Raw genomic sequence first — 18,057 nt, forward strand, 5'->3', positions numbered from 1 at the left:
TTAGGCTATTGCTATGATACAAATCACATGCTCTGTATATTGTGTGGGTTGAAAAGAATCTAATCATTACTCACGGGTGGTCCCTTTGGCCCTTCTATGCCCCTCGGTCCTTGTGAACCTGGTGGTCCCTGTAAAAATAAACAAGTTTCTTTTTAAAATAAATTCCATTTTGAGAACAATGTGTAGGGAAAAAAAAATGAAAAAAGGACTGACATTAGTCTGGTTCCCTTTTTGCCACCCTACCAGATGCATGTTACAATGGTCATGAGTTATTAACTAATAACAGCAAATTAATCTGCAATCAACTAATCTGTAAGATACCTAGGCATAAAACAAGGAAAATCCAAGTAGAGAAGAACTTTGGGCATCATAGCTTCAAAGTCACCATTTCCCTCCCAAATATATTATAACTACCACCCTGGTTTACTATCTTCATATTCCACTTTCTAGATGAGCAATTTGTGCCATCAATACTTCTTGTACACCTTGTACATCTTCCAGATGTTCTCTACCTCCATTATATGTTCAAGCTGATGCATGTTCTTGTACATTTCTGTTATCTGTGCATCAAGTTAGTGCATTTTTGAATGCTCTACTGCAGTCCAATGGTCTTTTGGAAGCAATCATTCTCCAAAGGATCCAGGGCTCAATTAATACATAGTCCATAGGGCCTGTGCCGAAGATCCCAATCAAACATGAGCCCAAGGTAAAACTGATCAATACACAGAAAAATTGTAACATGCATCTGGTAGGATGGCAGCAATGGTAATGAGTTATTAATTAATAACAGCAAATTAATCTGCGATCAACTAATGTGTAAAATACAGACATAACACAAGGAAATTCCATATGAAGAAGAACTTTGGGCACCATAGCTTCAAAGTCACCTTTTCCCTCCCAAACATATTACAGCTACCACCCTGTTTACCATCTTCGTATTCCAGTTTCTAGATGAGCCACTTGTGCCATCAGTATGTCTTGTACAATTGCTTCCAGATGTTCCCTATCTCCATTATATGTTCAAGCTGATGAATGTTCTGCTGCTGGATCAGGTTCATTTAAATGCAGCATATTGTAGTATTACTGCTGTCTGTGCATATTCAATTAACCTTTCTGTGTTTTAATGGATTTGGGCACTGCAGAATGCTCTGAATGAATACTCCTGGTGACCAGGGTTCCAAGGATTCTTAAACTGTCTCTGAAAAGGCCAGGCAAAGGAAATAGTCAAGAATTTCCCTTTGGCTCCAGAAAACTACACAAAAAAATCCAGTTCAGTAAAAGGAATTTTTCAAAGATCATTCATTAAATATGGAGTAGAGTTTCTGCTTTGGGTGCCGTGGATTGCAGCAGTGAAGATATGGTTCAAGTTACCACTCAAACGCATTTATATTATCACGTACATAAAACCCCCCATGAACTAATTTGTCACGGCGGAAACATGCGATGCTCATTACTTTGCTGTGGGATGGGCCATTAAGATTTGTTGGCAGGGCTGGCTTCAATGAAACTAATATTCAGGAAAGATGTAACATGTGCTACCTTACTATCACGCGGGGAGTGTAAATGCAGTGCGGTGTCAAACTCCAGGGACTTTTGTAAACCTACCTGACTTTAGTCTAAATGTTTGAAGAACAGAAATTCCCTTACCCCATTATCTAATGTTTCAACATGTAATTGATATTGACAATTCTGAATATGCATGTATCCAAATGTGTAGAGTTCTCTAGTAAGCAGCATGGTTACAGGAACCAAGCTATAGAGACAGGAATTCTGCTGGGCTCAAAGTCATGATCAGAAATTTCAATTAATTAGAATATATTAGCAGCAAAGTGGAAGAGGTCTTGTGGCGCAGTGGGTGATGTCCCTGCCCCGGAGTCAGAAACTCCAGATTCGAGTCCCAACCCAGGTCTTGATGGCCAAAGAAGATGCATTCCTAACGCAATCAAACAGGTTGAGTGTCAACCTGCATATCCTTCTGAACATGTTAATGGTTGGCTGTAAGAGTGGGAGAGACCCCTGATCAGCCATGCTTGATGTGGACTGGTGCCCCTCAAGCTATAAGCCCCTGGCAACAGTCTAGCAACCTGTTCTGGGAATTGCTAACAATGGAAACAGACAAGGTCTGCCTTAGTGCACCACTAGGCCGGAGAAGGGAATTGGAAAGTAAAGTACAAATGATTATCTTCATTTTTTTAACATTTTCTCTATTTGATACAAAAATCAGGCTTAAAATTGGACTTCACTGTTACAGCACTCCAGCTTTAAAGTTTTGACACACATTTTCAAATTGTTAATATTTTAGTTGATCTGATTTATTGAAGATTAATACTCAGACGTGATTTTATGTACAATTTTCGATTAATACTTAGGAGAGTGCAAAGGTATTAAGGCACCACTTACTGCTGCACCTGGAGGTCCTCGTATTCCAACAACCTGATAAACATGAAAAGAATCAATGAGAGGCCACAAAGTGACAGTGGAAGGTATCAACACATCTACTTGTGTCTGAAATTCTTGCTCTCCTTTTTCCACTAAAGTTACTCAAGCATTCAGTTATTATTTACATTAAAGAGTTACTCTAGAAATTTAAGTGTATAGCTTTGGAAATGTGTCATATAGTGCAAAAACAAGTGGTCAAGCCAAAAAATGGATAAGCCAGGAATGCATTAAAATAAATCATTTTAAATCACTTACTCTGCGGACTTCACCTGGCTCACCTTTCTGTCCCTGTTGGAGAGAGCAGAATTGCTTCAGATTGGAAGGACTATCTGTTTTCACAAATACTTTATCCGCAAATTGTAATCCTTTCATACATAACTGGAACATAATTTTTACCTGCCCGTGTTATCGTATGACGAGCCTGAGATTTTTTAATCGGACTGACTTAATGTGACCCTACACCTCCATGTTGACAAGTCAGGCTGCAAGTCTGCTGCCCTCACTAATCATTCTTATCTTTTCAATTTCTGATTTAATGGCTGGAATTTTATCGCCGCGCTCGCCGCAGAATCGGGGCGGGCGCGGTTCACAGAAATTCTCCGTTGGCCTTGGGCGGGATTTTACGAGGTCGTAAAATGCCAGCCAATATTTTAAATTCAAACAGTGTGAGAAAATAATAAGAGTTATTTCTTCACTAACGCTCGTACTTTTGAAGACAGAGAAAGTCTTACAGGCACAAATTCAATAAACATTGAAAATGGTGCATAACTTTAATATTTGATATTTTCTGAGCAAATGAATGGGCACAGTAAATGTTGATCTTTTACCAAATCCAATATTCAGCTGTAGTGGAACCATTACAGGAGGCAATAACATAGTAGTGTTGTCACGAGTCTAGTAATCCAGAGAACTAGGGTAATGCCTTGGGGACCCAGGTTCAAATCCCACCATGGCTATAAAAATCTAAAATTAAAAGTCTGATGATGATCATGAAGCCATTGTGAATTGTAAAAAACCATCTGGTTTGCTGACGTCCTCAGGAAGGAATAGCCTTCTTTACCTGATCTGGCCTGCATGCCATTCCAGATCCACAGTCTTTGAAAGGCCACTCAGTTCAAGTGCAATTAGGGATGGCCAACAAATGCTGGCCCAGCCAGCAATGTCCACATCCCATGAGTGAACTTAAAAAAATAGCTGGCACAAATGACTCCATTAACGATCACCACTGGTATCCAATTATCTTCATGTAGACAACATTATTGTGATAAAAAAACTTTCACAAACTTTGCCTGATTCCCTTTTCAATTTCTATCATAAACAACAAATACAGAATTGTCTTTTGTAGTCTCTTGGATGTTGGAAATCAAAATACGATGTGATGAAATTTGACTTGGGTGATAGCATAAAGTGAACACCAGCAAATCTCATTTACAACCAGTTTTTAGTCTATGACAAAGTATATCATTCCCATTCTGCATTACCCTCCCGAGACAAATGTTACACCCAATGTTTTAAAACAGAAGTCACGCATCGCAATCTTCTGACAATTGCAAAATTAATTTTAATTTTTACATCAGTAGAGTATTCACAAAATGTTCTTACCTTTTCTCCTCTACCTACTGAAAAAGAAAAATGGTTCATATTAGAAACATATTCATTTAATATCAAACCACATTGATGAAAGATTCATGTTTGGTAATGGGAATGTTTGTGACTGAGACAAATACATTTTAGTGGAGTACATTTAGGAATGCAAGCAAGTGAAATGCTCTTGATGTTATGTTTTGAGGAAGGGATGGAGAGCAAATGGTTCATATCCATTCTGAATGAGCAATGGAAGTTGGGGGACCAATTTTTTACACTCAGAACTGCTCAGTGTGCCAGCCTAAAGCAAGAGTTGGTTTCCTGAACCACTCACCTTAAGCATAATGCTTGCTTTCAAACTCTGCTGCCAAGTTCAACAAATCTGAACCACTGGAGGCCACGGAAGAACAGGTAAGTTTTAGTTCTATTTTTACTTACACAAAATGTTTCCCTTTCATTAATCGGGGAGAATCAATTTTAATGATAAAAGGAAAGTTCAGAAATTTCCTTCGTTTCAATTCACTGCCAGCTGGTCTCGAACGCAGTTGGAAAGCTGCCTTTTCCTCCATGCAGGCATGCTGCTTCAGCAACGCCAGCTTTATCACAGTCCATTGCTGGAGCCCCTTGCTGGACTTACCCTCAGGCCAGCTTCATGTTTGAGCCAGTTGAACTTTCAAAGGCTCCAGCGGGTGAGCTGCATTGTGGTACCAGACTGGTATTAGATAGATGGGACCTGATGCACACAGTCTCCAGTCAACTTCAAGCCTTCATTTTCAAATGCATGTCGCAGGCTTGTCTCCCGCATTGCTGCATTTTTAGAGTGAGCACAGTAAGAAGTCTCACAATACCAGGTCAAAGTCCGACAGGTTTATTTGGAATCACGAGCTTTCAGAGCACTGCTCCTTCATCAGGTGAGTGGAGGTTAGTTCACAAACACGGCATATATAGGCAAAGACACAATTGCAAGATAATAACAGATTGGAATGGGAAGAATGGTTGGAATGTGAGTCTTTACAGGTAATCAAGTCTTTGCAGGTACTAACAGTGTGCTTGGAGAGAGGGATAATCACAGGTTAAAAAGGTGTGAATTGTCTCAAGGCAGAATAGTTTGTATGATTTTGCAAACCCAGGCAAAATGGTGGGGGTTACAAGTAGTGTGACATGAACCTTTTTAAAGTAAGTTCCCAACCATTGTTTATCATTTAAATATTTAGCAAGTAGAATTATTGCAACATTTGACTATCCTGTTGATAAACTGTTTCCTTGTTCATATAATCCAATCAATAATTCTCCAGATAATAAACTGTAGAAATAGAGTTAATTTAGAAACAGAACAGGTTCTCGGCTGGGATTGAGTGGTTGGCATTTTAGTTCTAATGATTGTACACAGAATACAGGCAATCATTTGTCCATTGTTGAATGGACTATTCTATTAATGTAAAAGAGGTATGTTATGGGGAAATGTTGTTTCCTATGCATCATTTATAATCACCTTAGTACTACAACCAGTGCATGAGGTGCCATCTGCTGAACCTACAAAGCAATGCCAGCTTAGGCAACTGTTCCAGAAGAAGAGAAATGTTGTAGTTTATTTAATCCTGACCTGGAAATATATCGCCATTCCTTCGCAGTCACTGGGTCGAAATCCTGGAATTCCCTCCCTCACAGCATTGTGGGTCAACCCACAGCACATGGACTGCAGCGATTTAAGGAGGGCAGCTCACCACCGCCTTCTCAAGGGCAACTAGGGATGGGCAATAAATGCTGGCCATGTCCCACAGTTGAATAAAAAAATTTGACCACTGGGGCTTATATGTGCTGCTCAAGATGTAGTGGTTGATGTTGTGATGTGAAGAGGATGAACACGCACACAATAAGATAGGTCTATTAATTCTCATCAGTATCAGGTCAGTACCTAATGTTACATCTTGGCAAAAAATAAATCATAGAATCATATAGTGCACAAGAGGCCCTTCGGGCCATCAAATCTGCTCTGGCACGTGAGAAACACCTGACCTCCCATCTCCCATCCTATTTAATGACCATCACATTTACCAGCACTTGGCCCATAGCTGTGAATGTTATGATGTGCCAAGTGCTCATCCAGGTATTTTTAAAGGTTGTGAGGCAATCGCCTCTACCACCCTCCCCGGCAGCGCATTCCAGACTGTCACCATCTCCTGGGTAAAAAGTCCTTTCTCACGTCCCCCCCTAAATTTCCTGCCCCCCACCTTGAATTGTGTCCCCTTGTGACTGACCCTTCAACTAAAGGGAACAGCTGCTCCTTATTCAGTCTGTCCATTTCTCTCATAATCACCTCGGTGAGGTCGCCCATCAGTCTTCTCTGCTCCAACGAAAACAACCCAAACTTATCCAACCTCTCCTCATAACATAATGCACCTAGCAAGCACGTCACAGGGGGAAAGAGCAGACTCCGCACAAACCCAAGCCAGGAATTGAACCCGGGTCCCTGGCACTGTGAAGCAGCAGTGCTAACCACTGTGCCACCGTGACACCCATGCACATCGTGACACACAAAATCAGGCTAATAGCACAATGTCATCTGACATCTGGACAAAGATGTGCAAGTCAGCTGGATTGGCCATGTTAAATTACGCCTTAGTATCCAACGATGTGTAGGTTAGGTGGATTAGACATAGAAAATGCACAGGGTTAAGGTGATAAGGTGGAGGGGAGGGGAGGGGAGGGGAGGGGAGGGGAGGGGAGGGGAGGGGAGGGGAGGGGAGGGGAGGGGAGGGGAGGGAGGGGAAGGGAGGGGAAGGGAGGGGAGGGCCTGGGTGGGATGCTCTTTTGGAGAATTGGTACAGACTTGATGGGCCAAATGACCTCTTTCTGCACTGGAGGGATTCCATGGTTCCATGGACTATTTTAAATATTCATCCACTAATATAATCAACAGTACTTTCTTACATATTCTAGCTAGAGTATAGAATATAAATTACCCTGCAAACTTGGGGAAATTGCAAAATCCACTAAAAACAGAGCTAGTGTTGATTCTGGTATGTTGTGAACACAAGCAAAAGAAATCTACATGTTAAATCATTCTTTCATAATACTATCCAGTAAGGTCTGCCATGGAACCTCAACTATTGTTTTAAAGACTTAGGGTGGAATCTTATCACCGTTCACACCGGCAGGATTTTCCCATCTCACCGCAGTGAACGGAGATTTGGCTGGGCACCAAATTCTCCGAACTTGCTGCAGCGTGTGAATGGCACTCTTAGTGCAGCATAAACCAAGTTTGCCAATGATGCAAAGGTCAGTGGTGTAGTAAGTAATGTCGCTGGGGGTGTCAAATTACAAAGAAGCATCACTCGATTAAGGGAGTGAACAAAATGCTGATGATCATTTATTTTGGACCAATAATGAATAAAGGTTAGGGCAGGATTTTCTGGTCATTCCCTCTGGTGGGATCATCTGATCCCACCAACAGTGAGCCGCTGCCATGGGCACACTGACAACAGAGGGTGCAAACAATGGGAAACCTCGTTGACAGCAGTGGGACTGGAAGATCCTGCCACAAGCAAAGACTCAGTCCCAAGAGCTGCCTGCTCAATCAGCCGCTGCAGTAGTGTCACCAGCAGCAGTGTCCATTGCTGAGGCTGCAGTTCAAAGGAAAGGATGCCTCAAAGGTCTGGTGTCCTTAAAGACACATTAGCGGGGTTTGAGAATTCCAGGACCAGGCAAGGAGGCCACAGTGACTGGAGGGGAGGGGAAGAGGGGTTGCTGAGCACTAATGGTGGTTTTGTTATGAGATGAGGAGGGGGCAGGGTCTGCCCTTCCATCCCACAAAGAGTTTGCCAAGTCCCACCAACAGGTCTCCCCTCCCATGAGGAGGCATCCAAGCTGCTAATTTTCCTGCTGTTGGCAAAAGGGCACTATGACGGGAAGCATTAGCCATCCTCATGATGACTTCCTGTGCCTTTTTGCCAGTCTTCCCTCAGCCATGTCCAATTCCAAAGGGCTGAGAAAATTCCAGCCAGAGATACTGTACAATTATTTGAAGAAGAACTTCAAACTCTTAGGGCGGGATTTTTCTGGCCCTGCCAGCGGTGGGCATCATCGCGGTGGGATGGGAAAATTGTGGCTAACAGTCCAAAACATTCCCAGCCTTAGTCTATGCATGTATATAATACTGTTGACCACACAATATGCTTGCAGAAGGAAATTTTAGAATTCTCAGCTTCCATATCAGTATTCCATGCAAATAAAAGAAAAATTAATTCTATATGTTTAATAATCTTTATGGTTTAAAACAGTGCAGGTCACTTACTTTCAGGATATCGGTCTGATTCACTAGATTGACATACGGGACAGCATTCTCCGAATGGAATTATAGGTCTTTCACAGTCATACAGTTCGTCACAGGTGATTTCATCACAAAGTGTTATCCCTTCATCACACACGCAGATTTGACAGGGTTCCGGTTTCCAGACATCTTTGTTTTGGTAGGAGGTACCGTATTGAGTGCAGCTTAAAGGATCTAATGAAAAACAGGAAAAAAAGAAGGAAAATTATTTCGAAAATTCAACTTGCTTTACACAAATCACATACAGTATACATACCGCTACTGGAGAAAGGATTTTATTGTTTAAAAAGAACATTGCATTAATTTGTAGAAAGCCCACCAATGCAATGTTCTTTTGATAGCCTAAAATATGAGAATAACATAAACAGAAATAGAGGCAGGTATACACTGTTAGAAATGCACTCTGTGAGAGAAGAATTTTAGGTGTTACTTTCTGAACTTCGCTGTTAGTTACAGGAAAAGAAGCTAGATCTACAAGTAAATCGATTTTATTTTGGTAAAACCATTTAAGATTCTAACACTGGATGATCCATTAAGGAAGAGAAGAATTATAAATATTTGATTTGATTTATTATTGTCACATGTACTGGGATACAGTGAAATGTATGTTTTCTTGCACATTATACAGACAAAACATACCATTCATAGAGTACAAAGGGGAGAAGGAACAGAGAGGGTGAAGAATACAAGGTTTTTTTAAAGACTGCTATGTTTTAAACCGTCTCTTTAATCAATGCTAAAATGGAATAATGAAGAATGACATGTGATCTATGATGGGTTCTGCCCAACAACAAGCCTGTGAGCTTGGTCACTATGGAGACCAGGGACCCAGATTGTGACTTGCTGAGAACAAAGTGCAAAATGTTCAAAACTGAAAACAAAGGCAGGAACAGCTGAGCTAACAGTGGACAGATTTTCCATCTCAGAGGATTTGAACAAAATGAGCAACAGTAAGTGAGGGAAACGCTGTAGTGGTGTGGTCAGCAGAGGAAGGAAGGCTGCCGGTCCTCTGTGAGCTACCAGGCTGAATGCGGAACAGAGGATAGTCTCTGGTCGAAGGAACAAATCCCACGACAAACCAAAAAGTGTGGAGATTTGTCCTGATGAGGCCAGGAGAAGAAATCACTGGATTGGACGTTCTGCTGAAAGTCAATTTGGGAATTCACAGAGGACTAGATGAGAGAACCTTTGATGGTTTCTGGACTTTACAACTCAGTGAAACAGGGAGATGTGAACCCTTCAGAAGCTTGGAGTAACTGTTCAGGTTTTTCTATTAAGACTGTAATCCTGTGGAGAGCATGCTGTATAGTATATATATTTAACATATGGTTATTGGTTATGTTAAGGCATTAATAAGAGTTATCTTTTCTGGAGTTTAGAACATTAGTTGCCGGCTGAGTAATATTTAGTCAATGTTGCTCTTAGTTACAGTAAAAGACTTCAAACTTTAAATCTTGTTGCAAAATTCATTTAAGTTGTTCACTGGGAATTTAAACTCTTATTTAACTTCATCAGAAGCAGAATCATTTATTGGCTTTTATTTATGAATTGGGCAACCTATTTAAATAGTAATGTTTCAGTTACTTCTCAATGTAGGGGGTTGTTTAAGAATTTCCAAAGGTGAATATCATTCCATTCCATTCCAAACACTTTGGTGGGGTTGGAGACGCTAGCGAGCTCAAACACTTCAGCCCTGAGCCCGCTAATCTCATTTAAATTATATGCAAATGATTATTTAAATCATTTCCACATCTCCCCATCGATTTCCGGTGTGGAGCAGACGCTGCCGGAAATTTGGCGCTGGGAGATGCAAGCGGGGCACGAACGCTCGCGCAAACCCCACGAATCAGCTGCCACGGGATTCTTCCGGCCCGCTGCGCTAATGTTTTATTTCCAGTTCTGATGAAAGATCATTGACCTGAATCAGGAGTTTGGTTTCACTCACACCAGATGCTGCCTGACATGCTGAGTATTTTCCAGAAGCTTCTGTTTTTATTTCAGATTTCCTGCATTTGCAGTTTTCTTCATTTCCATGGATTTCTCTTCACTGAATTATAATGAAAAGCGTGAAACAAGACAGTGCTAGAACCTCCTATTGAATTGGTCAGTTCTAAATACCAGGATTCAAGTTTTCTGACTGGGATAAGAATTCTCAAGGCTAGTCTGTGGCCGGGGCTTAGGCAGAAGTTGGAAGTCAAATCACATGCCTCACCTTTGGAATATTAACCTGGAAGTACCTTGGAGGGTAATTCATTCCCAAAGAAACTATTCTCTATGGGTGATGAACTTATAATGCTGTAAAAAGTAATTGCAGGATATAATAAGACTGTTTTATACACCAAGAGAAATTCCAGTTGACTTGTCCAATATTGGTGCTATAAATGGTATCAGTATCTCCTTATTTCAAGAATATGAGTAAAGTGAGCAAACTTTCCCACTCAGTGATGTACAATTGACCCTTGATAAAAACATATATACACAGATTATTTGCAAATTTGGGTTTTGGTTGACATTCCTATCATTTCTTTCAGGCAAGGCAATTCCAAACCTCACTGATGGGCGGAAATTTTTTTGAAGCAAGGCACAGTATTATAATTTTTTCCATTATTACAATGATTACAATTTTTGAACTTTCTAAGCAGTCCAAGCCTCTCAGTGAAGCCCCTGCGAAACAGGTCCGTGTAGCTTTGCTGTATTATGCTCAGTGTACTGTAGGTGGGGTTGGGATTTTCCAGCACTTCCCGCCGGCAGGATCTTCTGGTCCCGCCAAAAGCGGCACCCCACGGCTGGACTGGCAAGCAACGCAAATGGCTATTGACTTGGGGTGGGGGGGGGGGGGTGGGGCTGGGGGAGGCTAAAAAAAATCCCAGCCACAGACTCGTAAAATGCAATGACAGAATTTTATACCCATAAATTTTGAAGCATAATAGGCAAGTACGGTATTGTTGCCATTATAGTGGCCTCCGACCAAAAAAGAAACACTTGATAGCTTTGCTATCTCTCATTCTTGTACTCAGTGATTTATATTGGCTCCCAGCCCAGCAATGCCTCGATTTGAACATTCTGATTGTTGTGTTTCATATCTCTCTCCTCTACCTCTGTAACCTCCTGAAGACCCAGAAACCAAGAAGACTTAATATTTTAGCACAGCGGGCCGAGAGATTCTCGCGCCAGCCGATTTGCAGGTTCGCATGCACGTTCATGCCTTGCTCGCGTCTCTCAGTGCCGGATTTCCGGCAGTGTCAGATCCATGCCAGATATCAGCGGGGAGGCGCAAAGACCATTTTAATGGTCATTTGAATATAATTTGAATGAGCTTAGTGGGCCTGGGACTGAAGTCTTCGGGCCAGCTGGCATCTCCCCCCTCCCCACCAGAGTGGTTCACTCCAGTGAAGATTACATCACTTCCCCACTTTCGGGGAACTAGGGGCCTGACCCCACAGGAGTGAAGGGACAATCAGGGCCCCCCAGAGGTTTGGGCAGCGGGGGGGTGCCCCCTGGGCATTGACATCTTGGCAGTGCCAGCCTGAGCTCCTGGCACTGCCCAAGGGAGGCATGCTGTTGGGGGTTGGCGGGGGGGTGTGGTTGGCATGCTGGGGGGGGGGGAGGGGGGAGTGGGACTGCAGGGACTGTAAGTGTAGGGGAGAATTGGTGGCGGGCCAGGAGGGGGGGTTCGGGCTGCGCCTGGAAACGGCGATCAGGCCGTGGCGGGGGTCGGAGAGCCATCGTTGTGGGGGTCGCGGGACTGGCTAGCGATCGTCGGCAGTGCATGCACTGACGGATGGGCGCATGTGCTGCAGCCCACTCAGCACGCTAATTTCAGCCTCTCCAGTGGGAATAGGCCCACCCCCTGAAATTTAATGATATTCACGCTGGTGGCCTCTGTGGGAGATTGTAGTCTGAACTCCCACTGAAAAAATCAGCTTGAATTACTCCAGTTTTCACATGAATTCAACACTTAGAAAGTTTGGGGGAGAATTCCGCCCACTGTGTTTGTCTGACTGTAGAAAGGTTCCCAAGGTCAAGGTCCCAACACAAGACTGAACATCTGGCCCATGGTGTTGGTAAAAACCAAATGTTACAGAAGGCAGGTGAGTTAACTGAGATGATGGTTTCAGAAACTTGTGTCCTGGGTCTCGCCTGATGGGTTGTGGGGCTGAGAAAATAAAAATCTCCCAGAAATGTTTTCCCTGTAATACTTCACTCTAGAGGGAATGGGGTTGGATTGACAGTGCATGTGAGTATTCCCTTGAGCTTCCAATGTAACAATGTTTATCACAAAATGCCTTCACCCCTGCATGCTGAAGTCAAGTTATTGAAATGCATGGTTCTATCTGGTGTCTGGAGGATTCACAATATGGGGTTAATCTTCCCATGTTGACATGGGCAGATCAGCCACCCATTATATGTGCCATCTGTTTGATTTCACTGGTGAGGAATATCGGAGGAATAGCTAAAGCTGAGGATGAAAGTTGTCAACTTTCCACTTATACGCGCCCATATGTGTTTCTTCATGGGTCAGACTGTAATTTAAAGAGGAAAGCTTTACTCACACCGAGAGAAAGGGTAGGTTCTAAAAAAATGTTACATGTAGAATCATTGAATCATACAGTGCTGAAGAAGCCCTTAGGCCCATCAGGTCTACACTGGCACACAAGAAACACCTGACCTCCCACTTAATTCCACTTATCAGCACCTGGCACATAGCCTTGAATGTAATGTTGTGCCAAGAACTCATCCAGGTACTTTTTAAAGGTTGTGAGGCAACCGCCTCCACCACCCTCCCAGGCAGTGCATTCCAGGCCTTCGCCAGCCTCTGTGCAAAAAGATTTTTCCCACATTCCCCCCTAAATTTCCTGCCCCTCACCTTGAACTTTTGTCCCCTCGTGACTGACCCTTCAACTAAGGAGAACAGCTGCTCCCTATCCATTCTGTCCAAGCCCCTCATAATCTTGTACCCTCAATCAAGTCACCCCTCAGTCTTCTCTGCTCCAACAAAAACAACTTAAGCCTATCCAATCCCTGCATATGTCACCGAAACTCTAAATGTAGATCAACGTAAGTATTTCTTTTTCTCATTCTACCCGGAACATTGAGATGAAAAAATGCAATAAGGATGTAACGAATTTTGATCCTGTAATAGCTCCCGGGTGCTTCAGTCTCAAGGGCCTTTAATTACTTGCCCACAAAAAAAATCTGAAAATAATCTTATAAGCGATTGAAATGTTTGATGCAATAGCATTTAAAATGCATCAGGATACAATTAATCATTAGCATAAAGTTCATCTCCATGGAATTTCCTCTTCTAGGAGTTCCATATGTCCAGAATGGTTTGCTAGAATTTGAAAGTCGATCTGGATTTTCCATAAGGATTGAATAATCTATTTAATAAGGGCCTAGCAGTCTATGCTATACATAATGGGTGAGAGAAGAGAAGATCACAGATGCTGATGGAATCCATGGAAATGAAAGAGTCCGAATTTCTACTGGGTTCATAATTATGCTCCTTGGTTTGCGGTTAGCGCGATTTTATAATTCAGTCACTTTATTCAAAGGTTTTGGAATTTCCACGCCTGATGCGATTTTTAAAACATCATCGGCTCACAGATGCTGCATTTTGAGAAATGGATTGCATTTAGGATGTTAATTTTATATTTCAAAAATATCACGTGATACCTCTGCTAGCTTGTAGGTTATTTATTTTGAAAGCATTTTTTAAAAAAGTTTATTTATTATTGTCACAAGTAGGCTTACATTAACACTGCAATGAAGTTACTGTGAAAACTCCCTAGTAGCCACGCTCTGCTGCCTGTTCAGGTACACTGAGAGAGAATTTAGCATGGCCGATGCACCTAGCCAGCATGTCTTTCGGACTGTGGGAGGAAACCCATGCAGACATGGAGAGAAAGCGCTGACAGATGCAGACTCCGCACTGACAGTGGCCCAAGCCAGGAATCGAACTCAGGTCCCTGGCGCTGTGAGGCAGCAGTGCTAACAACTGTGCCACCATGCACAGGTGAAGGCGCCAGGTTTACGCTTATGTAGACCTGTTGTAAATGGGACAGCATGATGTCACGCCAGCGCCCACTGAATATCCAGTGAGGGGAGAAGTCTCGAAGAGAGTGCTCGCTAATGACATTTGTTGACTTGCAGTTTGTGCCAAAGAGACTTCTGTCAAGAACAGTAGCAACAATGAAGTCCCCACACTCAGCTACCTGTCAGCTTCACCCTACTGCCTAGTGCCACATAATAGACAATCATCCATATAGTGACAGAACACTGGGAGACAAGGCTAGCAGGGTTCTGGATTTTTTTGTTTTTAAAAGCACTTGATTTCAGTAAAGAAATAGTTATTTTTCATATTCTGAAAATAGGGCTTGAATGGATGCATTTTCATGACAGTTATAAAAGTAAGGAGATCCTCTGGTCACACTGACATTGTCTCAGGCACAGACAATATGATCCTGACTCAATTCACTCTCCCAATTTTCTCACGCAATCACGAATAGCAGGATGCCGGCTTGGTGCCAAGATGGGAAAGAGATTAAAATGTTCTCTGTGTGTGTGTTCTTGAATATTTATTTTTCAGATGTTACGATGAAAGCTGAGCACAGTGCTGTAAGTATGATCTAACCAATGCATTAAAGAGCCTCAGCATGACTTCATAGATTTGCCAGGGAAAAGTTTATAAGTGTGTCCTTACGGTGCTGAGTTTAACACATGCTGGGTTTGCATGTCAGGAATCCGAGTGCACACTGTCCCAAGAGCCTTTCAATCATCAAAATGAATGGTTGGACAATCATGGGCCAGTGCATACCTGAATTTCTGAAATATGTTTCCATATGGTGAAGATATCCATTGGGAGTATTTGCACAGAATTATAATATTCCAGATTGCATCGTAACATTCAATTAGCTCTGTTAAGTGTTTTACAATATTCAACCTACACATCCTGGGACACGAAGGGGCAATTTAGCTTGGCCAATCTACCTAACCTGAACATCTTTGGACTGTGGGAGGAATCCAGAACACCCAGAGGAAAAACACAAGTTTTGAATGTTTGGCATTAAATTTCATTGTTCACCGACAGAGCCTCCACCTTGTCTGTTCATGCTGCCAAGCTTGGGGGAACCACTGCGCTCATCTGGCGCTTCATCTCTGTAGAGTGTGAGAATGTTAGTGCTATGTCCCTCCCACCCTATTACCAGCCCCCACTAAGGAAGGGCACTCCCTCAACTGTGATATGGACAGGAACCCAGGAAGGAGGGCACAGGAAGCATTAGCCTACATACCAGCCTTTAGTGCAAGGGGCGCCCTGACGTGAAGCGAAGGTAAGGCCTCCAAGTGACCCCTCCTGACCCCTCTCCCTGAATTGGTGTGATTGTTGGACCCCTGGCCCCGAGTTGAACTTATCTGTGTTCCCTGAGTCCTCTCTGATGCCCCCTGAGCTGTGCACACCGTGGAGGGTGCTGGCTGCCTGAACGCTCACTTCCAAAATTTCCCTCGGAGATGAAGGTGCCAGGTTTATGCTTATGTAGACCTGTTGCAAATGGGGCCGGCGTGATGTCATGCCAGTGCCCACTGGATGTCCAGTGAGGGGAGAAGTCCTGAAGAGAGTGCTCACTAATGACATGATAATGTATTAAAATGAGTTTTCTGTGGTCCTGTGGCATGTTTCAGACCATTCCACCGGTGAGGGGCCGGTAAGATTGGAACTCAGAAACTTGCCGATGCAAATCGTGCTTTCCAGATCTTGAGCACACGCCGCCATTCCCGCAGACGGAGAATGTGGGCTCAAAGTTGTCCCCAAAGAGTTGAATCTATCATGTGCGGAAACAAATCAAAATAAGCTTATAAAATACTGGAATAAAAGACCAGCACAATGTATGACCACCATTGACCTGTTACCCATACAGCTACCCTCTTATCTGGTTTAGATATTTGAAAGTTTGAGGGCAAATACAGCTTAATGTAGTTTGGAGGTAAGAATCTCCACCAATCACAGCAGCCCCAAAGCCATTTAATGTTCTGAGCAGCACTGATTGGCTGGAGGCACGACTTCTGCCCCTCATCGGGCAAAAGATCCTGGCTGGAATTTTATCGCCCCGCCCACTGCGAGAATCTGGGGTCGAAGGGCAGACAATGGGAAGGTCCGTTGACCTCGGGCGGGGTTTTACGTTTCCGGGACGAGGGAGGCCGTAAAATCCCACCCCCTGCCTCAGAAAGACGCCGGCTAATCAGATTGGCCAGCAGCTCTGTAGTCTCAGCAGCGCCAGCCAGTGACGCGGTGGCCAGGACTGGGGCTACAAGCAGGCTCCAGATTCCAAGAGTAAAATCTTTGGGCTCTGCTGGCCGTGGGAAGCTTGGTGGGTGGAGCAACTTAATCTTGTGTGGGGCCAAAATGACTTTCCTGATGGCAGGATGAACATTAGGAATCGATTCTCAGGACTTTAAAGATGGGTTAAAGACGGGTCGGGCTCCCAGTGGGCAATTTCAGAAAGGCCTTTTACATGCATTAGCACGTCATGCTGGCTCATTAAAAGGCCAGTTTACTGGAATGAAGTTCCCTTCCAGCAAGAAATTAGAATATTGATATGCACGACCGCACATAAGTGGTGTGCACTGGCATGGCAGCCTGCTTCCATGGTTATCAGTGAGTTGTCATTGCGGTGTCCCCTTTGGGGGGTGTCTGTAAATGCCAGCCTATGCTTGAGACCAGGTGGTGGCAATGCAAGTTGTATGGAGATTGACCGAGGAAGGGAGCAGAGGCTGGGCAATAGTGCAGGCTATAAATATGGCCCCAGGACCTTCGACCTGATAAGGCATCAATGTCATGAACCAGATTCCATTGCCATGGTGGGGGGGTGGGTATCCCAAAAGGAGTTCTTCCCAGCGCAAATTGCATAATGGCCCCTCTCTTGCAATTCTCCAGCCATAATGCAATGTGTACCTTCAAATATTTGTAATTATGAAGTTTGTTGTTAATGTTAAAACCCAGGTGCACCTTCTTCAACAAAGTATATTTTTTTCAAGGGTTTTTACAATGAGAATAAGAGTGGGACTTCTCATCAATTCCATTTTTTGCGGCCTTTCTGCACACTTTTGTTTCCTTTGGAGAAGGTTTGAGGATGGTGAAAGGATTCTCAGGCACATTTTCAGCCCAATTAGCCATGCTATAAATGATTCTTCAGCAGCCAACAAGTCCTCATGGGGGACTTGAACCCAGAGTTCCTGGCCCTGAGGTATGGACACTACCTCTGTGTCACAAGACTTCCTACATCAAACCCATCAAATTCTATTGATTGCAGTCTGAAGGTGCCTCAACAGTGTACCCTCTAAACCAGTACTTCCCAAACTATTTTCCAATGTGACCCCATTTTAACTTCTGAAAATGAACATGACCCCAGAAGAAACAGTGCAGCAATAAAACAGCATGGTAACATTCAGTTTATAAATATTAAAGTCTGTGTATTTCACATACCATACACCATATTAATACAAACATGTGTTGGAAAGCACTTTGTGAAAATGCTGTTATTTAATGTGTTCGTTTAGATTTATGCCAAACACACACAGACACATGCGTGCGCACAAACACACCCCTTAATCATTATCCCTGTTTAATGAACCTTTACAAAAGGCGGGCAGGAGCAGAAATATAGTAAAAGCTGAAGCTGTAACTCATGCCCTGAATTCAACTGTCC

The 18,057-nt window shown here is 43.2% G+C and overlaps 1 protein-coding gene across 1 annotated transcript in view; it reads right to left on the reverse strand.

The window, feature by feature from the left end:
* col5a2b (collagen, type V, alpha 2b) overlaps positions 1–18,057 on the reverse strand; it is a 279,221-nt gene that overhangs the window by 141,267 nt on the left and 119,897 nt on the right. The window contains exons 2-6 of the mRNA XM_078228547.1: positions 8,318–8,527; positions 4,042–4,058; positions 2,695–2,727; positions 2,401–2,433; positions 75–128 (exon numbers count right to left, since the gene is read on the reverse strand). Of these exons, the coding sequence (XP_078084673.1) occupies positions 75–128; positions 2,401–2,433; positions 2,695–2,727; positions 4,042–4,058; positions 8,318–8,527 (347 nt within the window). The remainder of the gene's footprint in view (positions 1–74; positions 129–2,400; positions 2,434–2,694; positions 2,728–4,041; positions 4,059–8,317; positions 8,528–18,057) is intronic.

The sequence above is a fragment of the Mustelus asterias genome, chromosome 14, assembly GCF_964213995.1.
Source record: "Mustelus asterias chromosome 14, sMusAst1.hap1.1, whole genome shotgun sequence".
NCBI classification, from domain to species: Eukaryota; Metazoa; Chordata; class Chondrichthyes; order Carcharhiniformes; family Triakidae; genus Mustelus; species Mustelus asterias.